At 38.0% G+C, this 20,215-nt stretch overlaps 1 protein-coding gene across 2 annotated transcripts in view; it reads right to left on the bottom strand.

Annotated features, from left to right (window-relative positions):
- The window catches only part of GRIA3 (glutamate ionotropic receptor AMPA type subunit 3), a 536,255-nt gene that overhangs the window by 184,064 nt on the left and 331,976 nt on the right, over nucleotides 1-20,215 (bottom strand). For both annotated transcript variants that reach the window (XM_036271251.1, XM_036271250.1), the window contains exon 8: nucleotides 4,771-4,932. In XM_036271251.1, coding sequence (XP_036127144.1) covers nucleotides 4,771-4,932 — 162 coding nt within the window. The remainder of the gene's footprint in view (nucleotides 1-4,770; nucleotides 4,933-20,215) is intronic.

The following is a 20,215-nucleotide window of genomic DNA, read 5'->3' as shown; positions in this document are numbered from 1 at the left end:
CTTGTGTAGAATTCTCTTGTTCTTTCATTTGGGATTTGTTTCTTTGTTTCACCATTTTGGCTGTCTCTGGGGTTTTGGAGCCTTCCAATTGTTCCCTCTCTGTGTTGGTGTTCAACTGATTGTAGCTCCCTCTACTGGGTTTGGATGAGTGTGGGAGGGCCCATGTTAAACACCTCTATGGAGTCTTACTTTCCTGGGTTGATTTGCAGGCCAAGCAAAGGTTCAGTTATCCTCTAGCTTTTTCCTGCAGGCTATTGGTCTCAGTTAGTTGGTAAGTCTCAGGTTGTAGCCCCCACCTGAATGAAAAATCTCTGATGAGCAGTGTAAGAAAATTTCCAGCAAGTTGGGCAATTGTTTTCCTCTGGGTTAAAGTTGCTTTGATAGGAAAGTGGTTTCTGTGGTGTGGATTGTTGACTCAGTGCAAGGGTATAGGCTTCTGCCTTCACAACTCTGTTCCCAGAGCCACAGGGTGGTTTTAAATTCCCAAGGGAGGAGCAGTTGCTTCCTCCCCAGGCTAGAACAGAGGGCTACTTGACAGAGATGGCCATGGGAGAGGGGCTTAGCATAGAAACTCAGGCCTCAGCCTTCACAGCTCAGTCCTCTGAGTTAGGACGCCCTAAACTGAGACCCCCTAATTTCAAGAGGCTTCTATTTTTTCTTCCCCTCCCTGCTTGCTGGTAGACTCTAGCTGTTAATAAACCCCAATTTGCATTTCTCCAACTGGGTGGTGTTAAATACCTGAGGGAAGGGCTGTTGCTTCTCCCCAGGGCTCTGGGAAGTGACTCTTTGGGTAAGATGGCTACTGTCCTATGAAGGGGTGATTCAGCATAAAATTCCTGGTGTCCTCCTTCCCAGCTTTCTCCCCAGTGCCACAACTCCCCAAGTCTCTTCCCACAGTCCCAGTCCAGTCTTCCCTCCCTCTTCTGGAGCCCCATGTGAGTGGCTGTAGCTGATTTAGTGCACTGGCCCTTCAGGGAAGTGCTGGTGTTCCCAGCTCTTTTGCTCCAGTGATTTTCTCCTCCAGGTGTTATGTGGGCATCTTCCTCTGTTCTGCCACTGTTTGCTGTGGAGCTGGCTTGGGGTTTTAACCCCTGACTTCTCAGAGGGAATTGCTCACAGCTAAGACAGCCCTCAGCTGCTGCCCATGGACACCCAGCCAGCCCTCTTGTGCCTCTGCAGCTACTACCAAACTCAATTTGGTGTTCTTTTTATTTGTCCTTGATTATAAGGGTTCTCTCCAGCTTTTCTCAGTTAGTTTTTTTCAATGACTTGTCTTTATTTTAGTTGTAATTCCAGTTTGGTCCTGGGATACAGTGTGTGTAGCTTCCATTCACTCTGCCACCATTTTTCAGATCATTCTCAGTTGATTTTTAAAAAACGAAGCAGAGTGTTCTAGGAGGAGATGTCTCTATATACATTATGTCCGAATACAATTGGGAGTGAATACATTGTCATCTTTACAACTCTTATTTATTTATTTTTTTACTTTTTGTCGTATCACTGTTATTTCAGAAACAAATTATCAAGTGTGACTACAACAGGGGCATATGTTTTTTCATGAAAATAAAAAAATCTTTGTGGCTACCAATCCTAACACTCAATAAAGCTAACATGGTGGTTGTTTTTTCCAAGCTGCCTTTCAAAGCCATGTCCAAAAAGCTAGTTAATATTTTACTGTTTCAGCTTCTACTTACCAATATGTGAGCATGTCAAAAAAGCCTCCAAAGGAAACATTAATAAAATATAGAATAAATTAGGCATCAGAATTTTAATCTCTAGACAATTTAATTTCCTAATTAAAATATTGTACATAATTTTTTAAAGTGGGTTTTTGTCTAATTGTTATAGAGAAGTTCTTTAATGACTAGTAGTAAGCAAAATTAATCTGAAAGTTGTAACCCTCTAGTTCAATATTCTATTTTCTGAAGTTATTTGAAGGGTTTTATTATAAGCCTTAACAGTTATTTTCAGTAGGTTTGGAAAACTTTACATTATACATATCAAGAGTTATCAATGAGCTGCAATTTTCTTCTTTCTCTTTTGTACAACCTCTAGAGCTTATGAATTACTAGAGGTATAAACTACTCTGTAGTAGTAGCCTTTTCATACTTTTACTCTTGTCCACATTTTGTGCCGAACACAGTGCCTGACACATTGTAGATACCCCCCAAAACTTCTGAATAAATATTGAATGAAAATTTCTTCTTTACCTATTACCTGCTAAATCTAAGGATGGCAAAGCAGTGTATAGGCAGTTTTATGAAAACCTAAATTTGTATAAGCTCATCTAAATGTAGTGGATAGATTTAGTACATAGAAAATATTTTCATCATCAAGGAAATTCAAATTAAAACCACAATGAGATATCATCTCATATCTGTTAGAAGGGCTATTGTAAAAAAGACAAGAAATAAGAAGCACTGGCGAGGATGCGGAGATAAGGAAACCCTTGAGCACTGTTGGTGGGAATGTAAATTGGTATAGTCACTATGGAAAAAAGTATGGATGGTCTTCAGAAAATTAAAAGTAGAACTACCATATGACACAGCAATCCCACTTCTGGGTATTTATGTGAAAGAAATGAAAGCACTATTTTGAAAAGATATCTACGCCCCAATGTTAATTGCAGAAATATTTACAATAGCCAAGACGTGGAAACAACCTAAGTGTTCATCAGTGGATGAACAGATAAAGAAAATGTGGTACATTTATACAATGGAATATTATTGAGCCATAAAAAAGAGGAAACTCTTGCCATTTGCACCAACATGGATGGATTTTGAGGACCTATGCTAAGTGAAATAAGTAAGACAAAGTCAAATAACTATGTGATCTCACTTATATGTGGAATCTAAGAAAAAAATCTGAATTCATAAAAATAGAGAACAGATTGGTGGCTGCCAGAGGTGGGGGTAGGTGGCAGATGGGGACAATTGGTGGAATTGGTAAAAGGTACAAAGTTATAGGATAACTAAGTCCTGGAGATGTAATGCACAGCATGGGGACTGTACTATATTGTATTTTTGAAAATTGCTAAGAGAAAAATCTTAAAAGTTCCTATCATAAGGAAAATATTGTAAGTAACTATGGTAGTGATGGATGTTAACTAAATTTAAGGTGGTGGGTAATCATTTCATAATATACACATATATCAAATCATTATGTTTTACTCCTAAAACTAGTATGTCATATGTCAATTATATCTCAACATAAAATAAAATAATCATCCTTAAAAAAATATTTCACTACAAAGGATTCATCAAAGGGATTGTGACCATATTAACTGAAACATATGAGGACACCTGATTTGACCATGGGACAGAGTGTTTTAAAACAGGACTGTCCTAGAAAAATCTGACATGTATATTATAATCGCTATAGCACAAAATACCACTTAATTAGTGAGTAGCTTAAATAAATAAAAAATTATGTTTAACTCCAACTTTTCTAGAGTATACCAACTACATAAGTAAGGTCCTATTTATATTATGTTCTGATGTGACCTATTCAGGGTGGACCTGCCTAGGTAATATAGAATGTGTCTCTTTCTTGGTCTGTATCCCCATTGTTCTCCCTTATTCCATTCTTGCCAGGGAGGATGTGAGGATGGGTATCTTTAACCGGAAATATGTCCCTACCCTTTCATTTTTTAGAGAAAGGTCTTGACTATACTTTGATCCCTTGTCTTGACCACTGGAATGCCACAGCCATGGTACATATATACTTTCACTATATAAGGAAGGAAGAACTTAAATTTAGTTTTATACTTGAATCAATGCATTGAGGGAATGGTTACTTAAAAATACATTTGAAGGATCTTTTGTGCAACATGAATAACTTTCCCCTAATTTATCTGTTTTAATTCCTGATCTTTTTTTTATCCTCACCCGAGGACATTTTTTCATTTTTTGTTCAGATAGAGTGGGAGGGAGAGAGAAGAAGAGAGAGAGAGAGAGAGAAAAACATCAACGTGAAAGGGACATATCTAGTGACTGCCTCCCACATGACCCAACCAGGGCCGGGGACAAACTGCAACTGAGGTACATGCCCTTAGCGGGAACCAAACCCGGGTCTCTCTGAACCACAGGCTGATGCTCTAATTGCTGAGTCAAACCGGCCAGGGCTTAATTCCTGATTTTTAAATAAACAGAATTTCTAGCCATATGGGAACACACATGAAAAATGTACACTTTATGCATGACTTTCTACTTTTAGTATTTTTGATTTTATGAAAATGAGCAACTTGGGTAATCTAATTATTTTTAAAGATACTTTTTTTGCAGGCAGGAAAGCATTTCTCTTCAATATATGTATAGGCAACACATACTATGTATTAGAGCCGAATTCTCTTGAATGTGCTAAAATTCATGAAACTTATTATCACAACAATTTTACATAAATAATGTAAAATCAAATTTTCTGTTTCAGACTATCAATCTTCATTAACTATTTCCACTGCTCTCACCTTTTGACCGACTCATGTTCTTATAATATTGTAAATTGTTATGAGCATATTATAAAATAAATTCATTATGAAATTAAGTTAATGTTTTCCAACATTGGGTTTTAAAAAACCTCCTTCTCAATGGCTTTTTTATTTGGAAGTTCAATTTTAAAATGCAGCAGCATGACCAGTGGTTGTGTTTTAGCACCCTTAAAACACTTCTGAGGGAAGACCACCTGATCATGGGATGGCTGTAAATATATAAAGACCACACTGAAATGCTTAAAAAAGCTGGCCTAAGGTGTCTACATGTCATGGAACATTACCTTTAGTGGTGCATTCTTGGCTTCAGGGAATTCTCTTTCATCCAACCTCACCCAGCGCTGTACGAACTGCTGAACCATAGGGTTTTCATTGTTGACAATCTGAAATCCTGTAATGTTGGCTCCCCCATGCATGACTCTTTCTAGCAAAATATCGGTAAAACCCTAAAAAGAGATTGAAAGAGAATCATGATTGTAGGAGGTTATGAGTTTTAATGCACAGTATCTGTTGATTAGAGTGTGAAGGGAGAGATGAAAATTCCTTCTCTAGGATCACTCTTTAATTTAATAATGAAGAAAACCCTGGACATGATGTGTATGTGAATTATATCTCAATAAAAACAACAATAACAAAAAACAAACCGAAAATTCTGGATATGAACTAATTCTTAGGGCACTATGTTTCTGAAACTGCAAATATTATGGAGAAAATATGTATTCTTCCATTTTAGTGCCTGTGTCTTTATTTAGTGTATCTGTGCCAAGGATAAGCATAGGTGCCAACTTCAAGCAGATATTTTGATTTGTATCATTTACCTGTATGTTTAGTATTTCTTCATTGAATACAATGTTCCATGTAAATGGACAATACTGAAAACGTTTGACTCCAACTAGAGAAATAATTTTTTTTTTTTCTGCAGCTTAACATGCCAAACACAGATTACTTTAGATTTTAATGATGAATACTTTCAACATTTGTGACTTATAGAAATGCCAAAGAGAGAAACTGATAGTTTGGTTATATATGATGGTACGAATCCTAGGGTATGTCTCACATGTGTCTATAAACGTGTCTTGACATCTACTTCATAGCATCCACCATTTTCTTCTTCTCTTGCTCTGGCTACAGTCTGGCGCCTTTGCCAACTCAGCCTTCTGATGGAATCTCTTCATGTTCACATCAAGCCATCTCCACCTGGGCACCAGCAGTTCCACTGGGCATTGCTATCTTCTAGGACACATCTCCCAGGAATTGCACTATTTTTGCTGGATACCTGTCTCTTGCTAGTTGCTGCTGATGCATTTGGGTCCTCAATGGGATAAAGCCAACATTTATAAAGAAATGGGTAGAATTCTTTCTCCCTTCTTTAGATTTTCCTCCCCAACATTTTAGTATAAGATTTTCAAATATACAGAAAAGTTGAAAGAATAGTACAGTGAATACCCATATAGTTACTAATCATATTTTACAATTAGTGTTTTTCTATTTATCTATCAATCAATTTCATGTTTTGAATGCATTTCAAAGTAAGTTGCAGACATTAGTTTACTTCATACCAAAACGACTTCCACATGCTGGTCATTAATTAGAATTCAGTGTTTGTTTGTAGTTTCCTTCCTTCCTTCCTTCCTTCCTTCCTTCCTTCCTTCCTTCCTTCCTTCCTTCCTTCCTTCCTTCCTTCCTTCTTTCCTTCCTTCCTTCCTTCCCCCCCTCCCTCCCTCCCTCCCTCCGTCTCTCCCTCCCTCCGTCTCTCCCTCCCTCCTTCCTTTCTTCCTTCCCTCCTTCCTTATTTTCTTCCTTCCCCTCTTTTTTCTTTTTTGACGTAAAATTTACATTCACACACATCTCATTTTTCTTTATTTTGTTACAGTTGATATACAATATTATGTTAGTTTCAGGTGTACAACATAGTGACTCAACATTTATGTGACTTACAAAGTGATCCCCCTGATAGGTCTAGTACCCACCTAGCACCATACATAATTATTATAATTATTATATATATAATATATATTATATAATTATTATAATATTATTATAATATAACATTCTCTATGTTATACTTTACATCCTAGTGACTATTTTGTAACTGCTAATTTGTACTTCTTAATCCCTTCCCTTTTTCCATCCTTCCCCTCAAACCATAACTCATCTGGAGACCATCAATTTGTCTTATGTATCTGTGAGTTGTTTCTGTTTTGTTTGTTTATTTTGTTTTTAAAATTCTGCATGTAAGTGAAATCATATGGTATTTGTCTTTGTCTGATTTATTTCACTTAGCATAATATACTCTAGGTCTGTCCATGTTGTTGCAAATGGTAACATTTTACTCTTTGTTATGAATGAGTAATATTCCATTGCACATATGTACCACATCTTCTTTATTCATTTGTCTATTGGTGGACACTTAGGTTGCTTCTATATCTTGGCTATTGTAAATAATGCTACAATGAACATAGGGATGCATATGTATTTTCAAATTAGAGTTTTGGATTTCTTCAGATATATACTCAGAAGTGGAATTGCTGGGTCATGTACGACAGTTCTGTTTTTATTTTTGAGGAACATCCACAATGTTTTCCATAGTGGCTGCACCATTTATAATCCCACCAACAGTGCATAAGGGTTCTCTTTTCTCCATATTTGCTAACATTTGTTTGTTGATGTATTGATAATAGCCACTCAGACAGGTGTGAGGTAATATCTTATTGTGGAAAATGAAAGTCAAAATTACAATGAGATATCAGTTCCCACTGTTTTAAATGTATAACTCAATGAATTTTGATAAATGCATACACATGTATTGCTCAAAAATTCCTATTAGTTCTCTAGTTTTTTTTCTTTTGCTTTAGAAGTTTTTCTTGAAGTATAATAATCATATAGAAAAGTGTACTTATCTTTAAGTATATAATCTGATGATTTTTTACAAATTTAACGCATGAATGTAACTAATATACAGAAGCCCTCTTCTTGTGTGCTTCTCAAGTCAGCCCACCTATTCTTCCTTCTTTTAATTTTACATTTCTTTAACATGGACAACAGGAAGTCTTAGAAAACATTTCAGTGAAACAGCTTTTTCAGTTATTGCTCACAGCCCCCTTCTTTTTCCTTTTACAAGTGGGATATGAGTCAATGGAGACTGGACAAAGAACCAAATAGTTTGCATCACTGAGAATCATTCCTCCTTTGCGATAATCACAAAGTATTTTTATAATTAGCATTAACTTCTTAGATGAGTTTTCTTCCAAAGTCTTCTTTCATGAAAAATACTAAGACTCAGTGTTTTCTCCCATTTCCTCCTCTTGCATTATAATTAGTAGAGAAGGTTGCTTGTGTATTGAATCTACCAGAGGCTCCAGTGGGGGCTTAAGCCTAACAATAACCCAATTCCCCATTCCCACCCTCTAAAAATGTATACAAATAAAGAGCCAAGGACAAAACTTTAACAAATGGTTTTAATTCATTTACTGTGCCAAACCATATTTGTTAATTAACAAGTATTATATAAAAACATTGATCAACTTTCCACCTGACTGCTGGCAGGGTAAAGAGAGGGCTTTTGAGTGATCCCCCATGCCTTAAGAACCTGGGCTGGAAAAGTGGAGCTCCCTTCCTTGAAAGAAAGGAGTTGAGAATGCTTCTGCTACCATCTTGGTCTCCAAGGTCAATGGCCACAGCATGTACTAGGATGCACTATCTTTTGTGTCCTTCACATTTTGATAAGCACCACACTCCTGTTTACCTATTAGTCCAAGCATGTTAAAATGGCAATGCAGAATTAGCAAATGAGAGGGAGAGAGGAAATATCCCAAAAATATCATGTCTGCCTTAAAGTATAAGAACCAGCACTTCTGTCTGGTTACTCACCATACCCATCCTTTCCAGAAAGATTTTCCCTCGCTGCTCTTTTCTTGGCAGGGTTGCTAAAAGGAAAGGTCCAGCTCACATTAGCCTTACCAGTCACCTCCACTTACTCCCAGGAGGCTTTACTCTGCCACATAAGCCCCACATATTTTCACTTGGGTATCTTCCTCTCCAACAAATATAATTTGGAAATATCTTCATAGGCATGCTCTGCACTTATCTCTCTACCACACATCAACTACGCTACTGAGGACCTAGAACTTTTTCAGTCAACCCATGTTTTATGACAAATGTGCCTGAAAATGAGTTCTGGAACACTTCAGATTGGAAAAAACCTGGCTGTTCCCAGGGGATGAAATATGTCCACAGCATCACTAATCAAGCCAGAAGAAGATCACCTCATGCTATTCTGACAGGCACGACCAACACAACACTAGCTCCTGTTGACTGCTCTGAAGGCTTATCTGTCCATATGGGCAGAAAGCACTAATACAGCCTCATGGACAAAATGGAGAGTAGAAGTGTAGTAGCAAAAGAACGTAAGCAACATGTATTTAGGAAGATGAAAGGAGTTATCTTGTTTTTAAAGGGCGAGAGTTGGCTAGCTTCTAGTCCTATTTTTCCCTCTGACCCATTTGTGAACATTTTGCTTATTTGTAATCTAATCAGATTTTATGGCTTGAATGCTGCCCTGGTGCCCAGCATTTAGATGAAGCAAACCACAGGCCTCAAGGTTGATATAATCAGGGCTGGATTCTCCCCCAAACCCTCTAAAAATACTAATACAGCAAGGCTAACCAAGAAACATTAAGTAATTAGAAGGGGAAGAGAGAAAAAAGGTGAACAGTAGAGAGGGATATAAGAAAAGCTGTTCCAGCTAACAAGCAGGAGTTGGTTGACTCTTGATCATTGTTCAATTTATGATACCCTGAAAAAGAATTTTCTTTTCGTATCAAATATTGCTAAATTCCACAGTTCAAGTGACCACTGACAGTCCCCAAGATTGTAAAAATTTAAATTGTTAAATTTCTGTTTTTGAATCGTCAACACACCAAACTCAACTTTGGTTGTAAATGCCAAGAATCTCTAAATCTTCTGTTAAAAGACTAATGGGAAAGAAATGACCACTAAACACATAAAATAGGTAAACAAATAAAATAAAAGGGTAGAGAACATTAGAAAGAAGGAAGAAAGAAGAGAGTTGTTGGCTGTGGAGCAGAAGTTGTCTGGTTCTTAGTCCCCTTAACACCTCTATTCTATTGTTTTGAAACATGTTTTGTTTTCTTTCACAAATTGCTGTGTTCTGTTGTAGTTGTGTACAAGCATAGTCCATGAGAGTTTGAAAATTGAAGCCTGACTCTCCCTAAAACCTCAGTAAAAACACTAATTCAGCAGAGCTGACCACCAAACATTCAATAGATAAGTGATGATACAAGCAAATGTGGGGGGAAAGGACAAACGGTAGGCAGGGTTTAATTAGGGCAGATGTCTGGCTTTCATTCTCATTCTGATCCTTATATTTTATTTTATTTATTTATTATTTAATTTCATTTAATTAATTTTTAATTTTTAATCAATGAATTTATTTATGTTACAGATGTTTCTCCGTCCCCTCCCACTGATTCCCCCTTCCCGGTCCCTCCCTGCCCTGTCCCCAGATTTGTTATCCATGTCCATACATGCATATATGTTCTGTGGTATATTTCTACCCCCCCATCCCTCTTCTGGGGATTGTCAGTCTGTACCCCACTTCCACAAGTCTGGGACCTCCCCATTCCTCAGTCTGTTATGTTCATTATATTCGACAAATAAGTGAGATCATATGATACTTGTCTTTCTCTGTTTGGCTTGTTTTGCTTAGGATAATACTTTCCAAGTCCCTCCATGTCATCTCAAAGGATAAGAGATTTATCTTTTTTAAAGATGCATAGTACTCCATTGTATATATGTACCACAGTTTTTTATCCATTTGTATACTGATGGACATTTGGGCTGTTTCCAGATCTTAGCTATTGCAAATAGTGCTGCTACGACATGAGGGTACATATATTCTTTCTGACTGGTGTATCAGGCTTCTAAGGGTATATTCCTAGAAGTGGGATCACTGGGTCAAATTGCAGTACAATTTTTAATTTTTTCTGGTAACACCATACTGTTTCCATAATGGCTGCACCAGTCTGCATTCCCACCAGCAGTGTACTAGAATCTCCATTTCTCCACATCCTCGCCAATACTTGTTGAATGATTTGTTGATGGCGGCCATTCTGACAGGTATGAAGTGATATCTCATTGTTGTTTTAATTTGCATCTCTCTGATGATTAGTGATGTTGAGCATTTCTTCACATGTCCTTAGCCATTTGTATGTCCTGTTTGGAGAGGTGTCTATTTAGTCCCTCTGCCCACTTTTTAATTGGATTGTTTGTCTTCCTTTTGTTGAGTTGTATGAACACTCTCTATATATTGGAAATTAACCCCTGCTCTATCATTGGCAATTATGCTCTCCCATAGAGTGGGTTGCCTTTCCATTTTGGTGGTTGTTTCTTTTGCTGTATAGAAGGTGTTGAGTTTGATGTAGTCCTATATATTCATTTTCTCTTTTGTTTCTGTTGCCTCAGGTGATGTATCAGTAAAAACTCTGCTGCGTATGATGTCTGAAATTTTGTTGCCTACATTTTCTTCTAGGATTTTTATGGATTCATGAGTCACATTTAAGTCTTTTATCCATTTTCAGTGTATTCTTGTGTATGTTGTAAGTTGATGGTCTAGTTTTATTTTTTATTTTTTTGCACGTAGCTGTCCAATTTCCCCAACATGATTTATTAAAGAGGCTGTCTTTACTGTACTGTATGCTCTTGCCACTTTTGTTAAATATCAATTGAGAATATTGCCTTGGGTCCATTTTTGAGTTCTCTATTCTGTTTCATTGATCTATGTGCCTATTCTTGTGCCAGTACCAGGCTGTTTTGATTTAAATGGATTTGTAGTATAACCTGAAATCTGGTAATGTGATCCCTACAACTTTGTTCTTCTTTTTCAAGATTGCTGTGGCTATTCAGGGTCATTTTTGGTTCCATATGAACTTTTGAGTATTTGTTCTAGTTCTGTGAAGTATTTCGTTGGTATTTTGATGGGAATTGCACTGAATGTACAGATTGGTTTGGGTAGTATGGAAATTTAAATGATGTTAATTCTTCCAATCCATGAACAAGGTATGTGCTTCCACTTTTTTACATATTTCTATATTTTTATTTTCAACGACTTGTAGTTTTCTGCGAATAGGTCTTTTATTTTATTGGTTATGTTTATTCCTAGATATTTTAATATTTTTACTGCGATGATAAATGGGATTGGTTTTTTAGTTTCTCTGTCTGTGAGTTTATCATTGGTATATAAGGATGCCATCGATTTCTTGACGTTAATTTCGTATCCTGCTATTTTGCCAAATTCATTTATTAAGTCTAGTAAATTTTTGATGTAGTCTTTGGGGTTTTCTATGTATAGTATCATTTCATCTGCAAATAATGACAGTTTCAATTACTCCTTTCCAATTTGGATCCCTTTTATTTTTTCCTCCTGTCTGATTGCTGTGGCTAAGACTTCAAGTACTGTGTTAGATAAGAGTGGCAAAAGTGGGCATCCTTGTCTTTTCCTGTTTTTAAGAAAAATGCTTTTAGTTTCTGCCCATTGAGTATGATGTTGGCTGTAGGTCTTTTATATATGGCCTTTATTATGTCGAGATATGATTCCTCTATTCCCAGAATACTGAGCGTTTTTATCAGAAATGGGTGCTGGATTATGTTGAATGCTTTTTCAGTATCTATTGATATGATCATATGATTTTCATCTTACACTTTGTTTATGTGGTGTATCACATTTATTGATTTGCAAATATTGTACCAGCCCTCCATCCCTGGAATGAATCCCACTTGGTCATGGCGAATAAATTTTTTGATGTAATGCTGGATTCGATTTGCTAGTATTTTCTTCAGGATTTTGGCATCTATTTTCATCAAGGATATTGGCCTGTAGTTTTCTTTCTTTGTAGTGTCCTTTTCTAGTTTTGGAATTAGAATTATGCTGGCCTCATAAAATGACTTTGGAAGTCTTCTATCTTCTTGAATTTTTTGAAATAGTTTGAGGAGAATGGGTATTAATTCTTCTTTGAATGTTTGGTAAAACTCCCCCATAAAGCTGTCTGTGCCTGGGCTTTTGTTTGCTAGGAGAATCTTGATTACCTCTTCAATTTCCTTAGTTGTTATTGGTCTGTTCAAAATTTCTATCTCTTCCTGGTTCAGTTTGGGAGACTATGTGTTTCTAGAATTTGTCCACTTCGCTTAAATTGTCAAATTTGTTGCTGTATAATTGTTCATAATATTTGTTAACAATCCTTTGTATTTCTTTGTTGTCAGTTATTATTTCTCTTCTTTCATTTCTCATTTTTTGTATTTGTGTTCTCTCTTTTTGTTTCTTGGTGAGTCTAGCTAAGGGTCCATCAATCTTGTTTATCTTTTCAAAGAACCAGCTCTTTGTTTCATTGATCCTCTGAATTGTTTTTTATTTTTTTCGTCTCCATGTCATTTATTTCTGCTCTGATCTTTATTATTTCCTTCCTTCTACTTGCTCTGGGGTTTTCTTTTTGTTTGCTTTCTAGTTCTTCAAGTTTTGAGATTATATTGTCTATTAAAAATATTTCTTATTCCTTGAGGTAGGCCTGTAGTGCTATGAACTTCCCTCTCAGAAGAGCTTTTGCTGCATTCCATAGATTTTGTGTTGTTTTGTGTTCATTTTCATTGGTTTCCAGGTAGTTTTAAATTTCTTTCTTTATCTACATGGTAACTCATATTTTTTTTTCAATAACATGCTATTTAGCCTTCATGTTTTCAAATGTCATTGCATGTTACATATTACAATTGATTTCTAGTTGCATGCCATTGTGATCTGAGAAGATGCTTGATATGATTTCAATCTTCTTGAACTTGTAGAGGATTAGTTTGTGCCCTAACATGTGATCTATATTTGAAAATGTCCCATGTGCATTTGGGAAGAATGTGAGTTCTTCAGTTTGTTGGTGTAATTCTCTGTAGATATCTATTAAATCCATTTGATCTAGCACTTCATTTAGAGTCTGTGTGTCATTGTTAATTATGTTTTTTGATGATCTATCCAGTGATGTGAACTGGGTGTTGAAGTTCCCTGCTATGATTGTATTGCTGTCGATTTCTCCTTTGAAGTCCTCCAGAAGATTTTTAATTAATGTTGGTGCTCCTATATTGGGTGCACATATGTTTACCATGGTCATAGTTTCTTGTTGGATAAATCCTTTCAATATTACATAATGGCCTTCTTTGTCTCTAGTTATGGCCTTCATTTTGAAATCTACTTTATCAGATATGAGTATTGCTACCCCAGCTTTTTTTTTGTTTTCCATTTGCTTGAAAGATTTTTTTACATCCCTTCACTTTCAACCTATGTGAGTCTTCTTTTGGGAGGTGGGTCTCTTGTAAACAACATATATGTGAGTCATCCTTTTTTATCCAGTCAACTACTCTGTGTCTTTTTATCAGAGCATTCAAACCATTCACATTTCAGGTGGCAATTGATATGTACTTATTTATTTAGTTTTTTTATCCTCACCCGAGGACATTTCTCCATTTTTTTGTTCAGATAGAGCGGGAGGGAGAGAGAGGAAGAGAGAGAGAGAGAAACATCGACGTGAAGGGACACATCGAGTGGCTGCCACCCGCACGACCAACCAGGGCCGGGGACAAACTGCAACCGAGGTACGTGCCCTTAGCAGGAACCGAACCCGGGTCTCTCTGTACCGCAGGCCGATGCTCCAACCGCTGAGCCAAACCGGCCAGGGTGGTATGTACTTATTTATTGCCATTTTTGTTTAGTGTGGTTCTATTTTTCTTCCTATTTCTTCAACCAATTATAGCAGACTCTTTAGCATATCTTGCAGTGCTGGTTTGGTGTTAATATATTCTCTTCAGTCTTTTCTTTTTGGCTGGAAAGCTATTTATTTGACTTTCTATTTTGTATGATAGCCTTGCTGGATAGAGTAGTCTTGGATTCAGATCCTTGTTTTTCATGACTTTGATTACTTCATGCCATTCTCTTCTGGCCTGTAGTGTTGTGAGAAGTCAGCTGAGAGCCTTATGGGGTTTCCTTTGTAGGTAACCTGTTGCTTATCTCTTACCGCTTTTAGGATTCTCTCTTTGTCTTTAATTTTTGGTATTTTAATTGCTATGTGTCTTGGTGTGGGCCTCTTTGGGTTCTTTTCTTGGGGCCTCTCTGTACTTCTTGAACTTGGATGCCTTCTTCCTTCACCAAGTTAAGAAAGTTTTCTGTCACTATTTCTTCAAATATATTCTCTAACCCTTGCCCAATTTCATCCTCTTTGGGGAATCCTGTGACATGAATGTTATTATGTTTCTAGTTGTCCTACAGTTCTCTTAAGCTATCTTCCTGTTTTTAAATTGTTTTTGTTTTCTTTTGGTTTTCTGATTGGTTGATTTTTTTCTACCCTGTCTTCAAATTTACTGATCCTGTCCTCAGCTTCCTCTAATCTGTTGGTTAGTCCTTCCAATATGTTGATTGTTTCTGCTATGTCATTCATCATTTCCACATGGTTGGTTTTCAATGTTTCTCTATTTTATTCATGGTGCTGATATCCTTACTCATGCTGTTGAGCTTCCTCAAGATCATAACTCTGAACTCTACCTCTGATAATTTGCTTAACTGCATTCCATTTATCTGATTGTTAATAGAGTTCTCTTGTTCTTTCATTTGAGATTTGTTTCTTTGTTTCACCATTTTGGCTATCTCAGTGGGTTTTGGAGCCTACCAAATTTTCTCTGTGCGTGTTGGTGTTCTGCTGTTTGTGGCTACCTCTACTTGGTTTGGATGAGCCTGTGTGGGCCCACGTTAAACACCACTGTCAATTCATACTTTCCTGGGTAAATTTTCAAGTGCAGGAAAGGTTCAGTTATCCTCTAGCTTTTTCCTGGAGGCTAGGAATCTCATTTACTCAGTGCCTTGGAATGTAGCCCTGGTGTTCTGCATAAGAGGATTTCCAGAAAGTGGGATAGATGCTCTTTGTTAATCAGCCTCAGTTTGCATTTTTTATTCAACTGGGAAAGGCTGAATCTCCAAGGGGTTGGGGGCTGCTGCTTTTCCCCACAGCCTTGGGAAGGAGACCACTGGCCACTGTCCTTTGTAGCAGCAACTCAGCAAAAAGTCTGTATGCCCTCCAAATCCCAGTTGTTCCCACAGAGTTACAGCCCAGTCTGCACTCCCTCTGCTGTAGCCCCCAGGTGAGGGGCTGTGGCTATTTTAGCATTCAGTCCCTGCTCTCTGTGCTGTGGAGTGGGCTTGCTCTTTATTTCCCAAGGGTGCTGCTCACAGCTAAGACTGCTGCTGTTTGTGGGCTCCGAGCCTGACACCCTCTCATGCCTCTGCAGATCCTACCAGTGTCCCTGGTTATATGGTTCTTTCCTGCTGCTTTTCTGTTGCTTTTTTCGAAGTATTTGTCTTTATTTTAGTTGTAATTTCTGTTTGGTCCTGGGAGGTTGTATGTGTAGTTTCCATTCACTCCGCCTCCATTTTCACATCCTCTATGCCCATCTTGTGTGCAGCTGGGTCACACAGGCCTCTCTGGTGCCCCTGCACCCTGAGGTCCTGCGAGTAACTGGATCATACAGTCCCTTTGGGGACCCGGCTTTATGCCTATGTTATGGATTGCTGGGTCATACATGCCTCTGGTGCTTCAGCACCCTGCAGGTCCTGGACTTAACTAGATCTTGCAGTCCCTGCTGGGTCGCACAGGCCTGTCTTGTGCTTCAGCACCCTGCAGGTCCCCTGGATAACTGGATTGCACAGTCCCTACTGGGTGGCACAGGCCTCTCTGGTGCCCTTGCACCCTGCAGGTTCTGCAAGTGGGCACCTTGATAGCACCAGTCCCTCACAGGCTCCGGCTTCCCACTGGTTTTGTCAGCTACTTGACTGCACAGGCCTCTGTGGATCCCCAGTTCCTGCTGCTAGAGGCTGGGAGTGTGCTGCTGCCTTGTTGGGCTCAACTCCTGCTCAGCTTTTGCTGTAGTATTTGGGGATGGGTCTCAGCTGCTGGTCTGTGATTCTGTTGCCTGGGGATGGATGTCTGCTCCCCAGCCTCTGTGGATGGGGGTATATCTAGATTCTGATTGGGCTGCTACTGCAGGGCATGGAGCTGGGCTTCTGGCTGTCTGTGGCTTTTGCAATGGGCACCTTGGTAGCTCCACTACTGCACACTGGTGTGTGTTGACACAGAGTGTCCTCTGGTCCCATGGTGCCAGGTGCGCTGGTGGGCTCAGTTTGCTGGGCCCTAGCCGCTCTCACTGCCTCCTCCCAGGGAAGACCTGGGATCTTCCAAAATGGTGGGACCTCCCTGTGGCACAGGGAGAAGCACCCTGAAGAGCCACTTATCGAGGTAGCTGCTGCTTCTGTCCACAGCACAGGAAAATTCTGTCCTGCGTCTCTGCATTGCAGGAGTTTTCTTGTCCACCTTCAAGTACACTCATACTCTCTCACACACTAGCTCACTCTCTCACACACTCACCATTCCTCCAGTCCTGCCCATTGCCTACTTCTTGATCTTTATATTTTAAATTATTATCCTTGCTCATAACCGCTTGGTAGATCTCTCTCTCTCTCCCCCTCTCTCTCTTTTGAGGCTTTCATCCACAATCCTTGAGTTTGGAAAATTGAGGACAAATTTCCTAAAATCTGTCACAAGGTGAACCAAAAACATCTGACTGCCAGAAATGCAGTAACAGAGGCAGAAAGAAAGGGAAAGAATGGTAGGATGGGAAATACTAGAAGCTGATGTTTCATGATCTGCTTTTTTCTTTTTTCCTTGCGTTAATCTTTATTTAAAGTTTGTTACTCAAAGTCTGTACATTTCGGAATTTTGATCCTCTGTTCTCCCTAAACCTTATAAAAAAAATTATTGTAACAGGGCTGGCCATCTAGCACTGATCTCTATTTGGGAACAGGAGGAAGTTACAGAGTGTGGAAATGAATGTCATATGAACAGCTCTAGATAAATAGTTGGAATATCCTAGTTCCTGGACATTTTTTCTCACATTTGTGATTTACAAGTGGGAATTACCATTCTGTTTTTATTATTATTATTATTATTATTATTATTAGGAACTAAAGTATCTGGCATCCCTGAAGCCTTTGTCAAATTGCTTATACAATTAAAAATAAAACCACCATATATTTTTATTGACTTTTTAGAGGGAGAGGAAGGGAGAAAAAGTTAGAAACATTGATGTGAGAGAGAAACATCAATTGGCTGCTTCCTGCACACACCCTACTGGGGATCAAACTCACAACTTGGGTATGTTTCTTGACTGGGAATTGAACTGGGACCTCTCAGTCCATGGGATGACATTCAATCCACTGAGCCACACCAGCTGGGTGCCCACACAAAATTTATTATCCAAAGACATTATTAGGTAAAAGTGTAGAAGGAAAATGGCTGGGGTAAGATGTAGAGATAGATATTTTAGGAGAGAGCTTCTAGCTAAAGGGAGAGGTTTCTTGCCTCCTAATCCTACATTTTTTTCCTTCCCATGATAACTAGCACTTGGGCATGGCCACCCATAATCTTCTATGTGGAGAATTTAGAGTCCCTCATTGCCTAAACCTTCTGTGAAAATCCAATTGATCAGATTTAGGCTCTCAACCCCCAAACCCAAAAGAATTAGGGTTGCAGAGATAGGAAGTGCTAGACAAAGGCATGCATCCTACCTGTCTGCCTGCCAGCTGTCAAATTATTCTCCACAGACAGCTACCTCATACTCCACCCCTGAAGCTGCCTCTTACTGGTCAGTCTTTTATATGTGACCTTTTAGAGAAAGTTTCATCCTCACTCTTCCCATTCAGAAACACCTATGAATGAAACACAGTTACCTCACTGGATCGGCTCTGATCAATCTCATGAGGTTTTCTCCTGTCAGACATACTCTAACTACTCCCACTTATGCTTCTCTCTGATGCACAAGCCAAGCCACCTCTTCATATTCTATCCCCCAAGCTGCTGTGAGTACAAGTAGTAAAGTGATCAGACTGTAATACATGTGAATGGAGATGGTTTTTAAAATTTTTATTAAAAAGTCCCATCTTTAGAAAAAGTGTAAACTTGATTACTGGTTTAAATATGTGAAAAATGGATTCATGAGTTACTGGTCTAAAATGAGTTTACAAGTTTTTACATTTTAACTTATGCTCTTGGCTCAGAACTAAATTAGCAATTGGTTTAAAGTTCTTTAAGGCTTTTTAGTTTGTTCTGACTTTTGTTTTAGAGTTTAAGTGCCTGATTCAAATACTTCTTCCAATTGCAACTGCTCAAAAAAGGACAAAAAACCCACATCCTTTTATTCAATATATGCATTTTAACATGTCTCACTCCAAAAGGAAATTTCTATATTATGAGTTCTATTTCCTCACTGAACTTAACCTGCTATTAAAAGGTATATATTTTACTTATTAATTTATTTTTTAATTAGTTTATTTATTTTTGTTACAGATGTTTCTCCTCCCCCCACACTGATTACCCCCTTCCCCAACCTCCCCACCCTGACCCCAGCTTTGTTGTCTATGTCCATTGTTCATGCATACATGCATATAAGTTCTGTGTTCATCTATCCCCCAGCACACCCTTTTCTGGGGATTGTCAGTCTGTACCTCACTTCCATGTCTCTGAGACTACCCCATTCCTCAGACTGTTATGTTCATTATATTCCACAAATAAGTGAGATCATATAATACTTGTCTTTCTCTGTTTGGCTTGTTTTGCTTAGGATAATACTTTCCAGGTCCCTCCATGTCGTCTCAAAGGATAAAAGATCTTTCTTTCTTACAACTGCATAGTACTCCATTGTGTATATGTACCACAGCTTTTTTATCCATTCGTCTACTGGTGGACACTTGGGCTGTTTCCAGATCTTAGCTATTGTAAACAGTGCTGCTATGAACATGGGGGTACATATATTCTTTCTGATTGGTGTTTCAGGCTTCTTAGGGTATATTCCTAGAAGTGGGATCACTGGGTCAAATGTGAGTTCCATTTTTAATTTTTTTGAAGTAACACCATATTGTTTTCCGTAGTGGCTGCACCAGTCTACATTCCCACGAGCAGTGTACTAAAGTCCCATTTTCTCCACACTCTCGCCAACACTTGTTGTTTGATGATTTGTTGATGGCGGCCATTCTGACAGGTGTGAAGTGATACCTCATTGTTTTAATTTGCATCTCTCTGATGATTAATGATGTTGAGCATTTCTTCTTATGTCTCTTAGCCATTTGTATGTAAAAGGTATATATTTTAAAATAATATACTTTATCAAATAAAAATGTGTTACATTAAATTTATTTAATTTAAGTAGGATTGTTATTTTGTAGCAACTGTTTTATTTCTTCACTGAATAATTGCAGTTTGTTTTTTGCTTGAAAACTAGTTTCTTCTTCTGACATCTACCATTTAACTAATGATATTAGAATTTATTCTTTTTTTTTTCTTTGCCTTTCTTCCATTTTTAATTTTGACTGTTTGAGTGTTGGGGTAGGTAGTCATGATTTATCATTTAGCTGGGTGCTGAGACTCTAATTTTTCAGGAAAATACCATTTATACAGACTTAGATGGTATTATGCTAAATAAAGTAAGTCAGCCAAGGAAAGACAAATACCATATGATTTCACTTATATGTGTAATCTAAAGAACAATATAAACAATCAAATGAAACAGAAATAGACTATTAGATACAGAGAACAGACTGATGGTTGACAGAGAGGAGGAGGGTTTTGAAACTAGGTG

Source organism: Molossus molossus, unplaced genomic scaffold (genome assembly GCF_014108415.1).
Source record: "Molossus molossus isolate mMolMol1 unplaced genomic scaffold, mMolMol1.p scaffold_m16_p_2, whole genome shotgun sequence".
Lineage (NCBI taxonomy): Eukaryota > Metazoa > Chordata > Mammalia > Chiroptera > Molossidae > Molossus > Molossus molossus.
The sequence above is the reverse complement of the archived record's forward strand: the minus strand, read 5'-3'. Positions and strand labels throughout refer to the sequence as shown.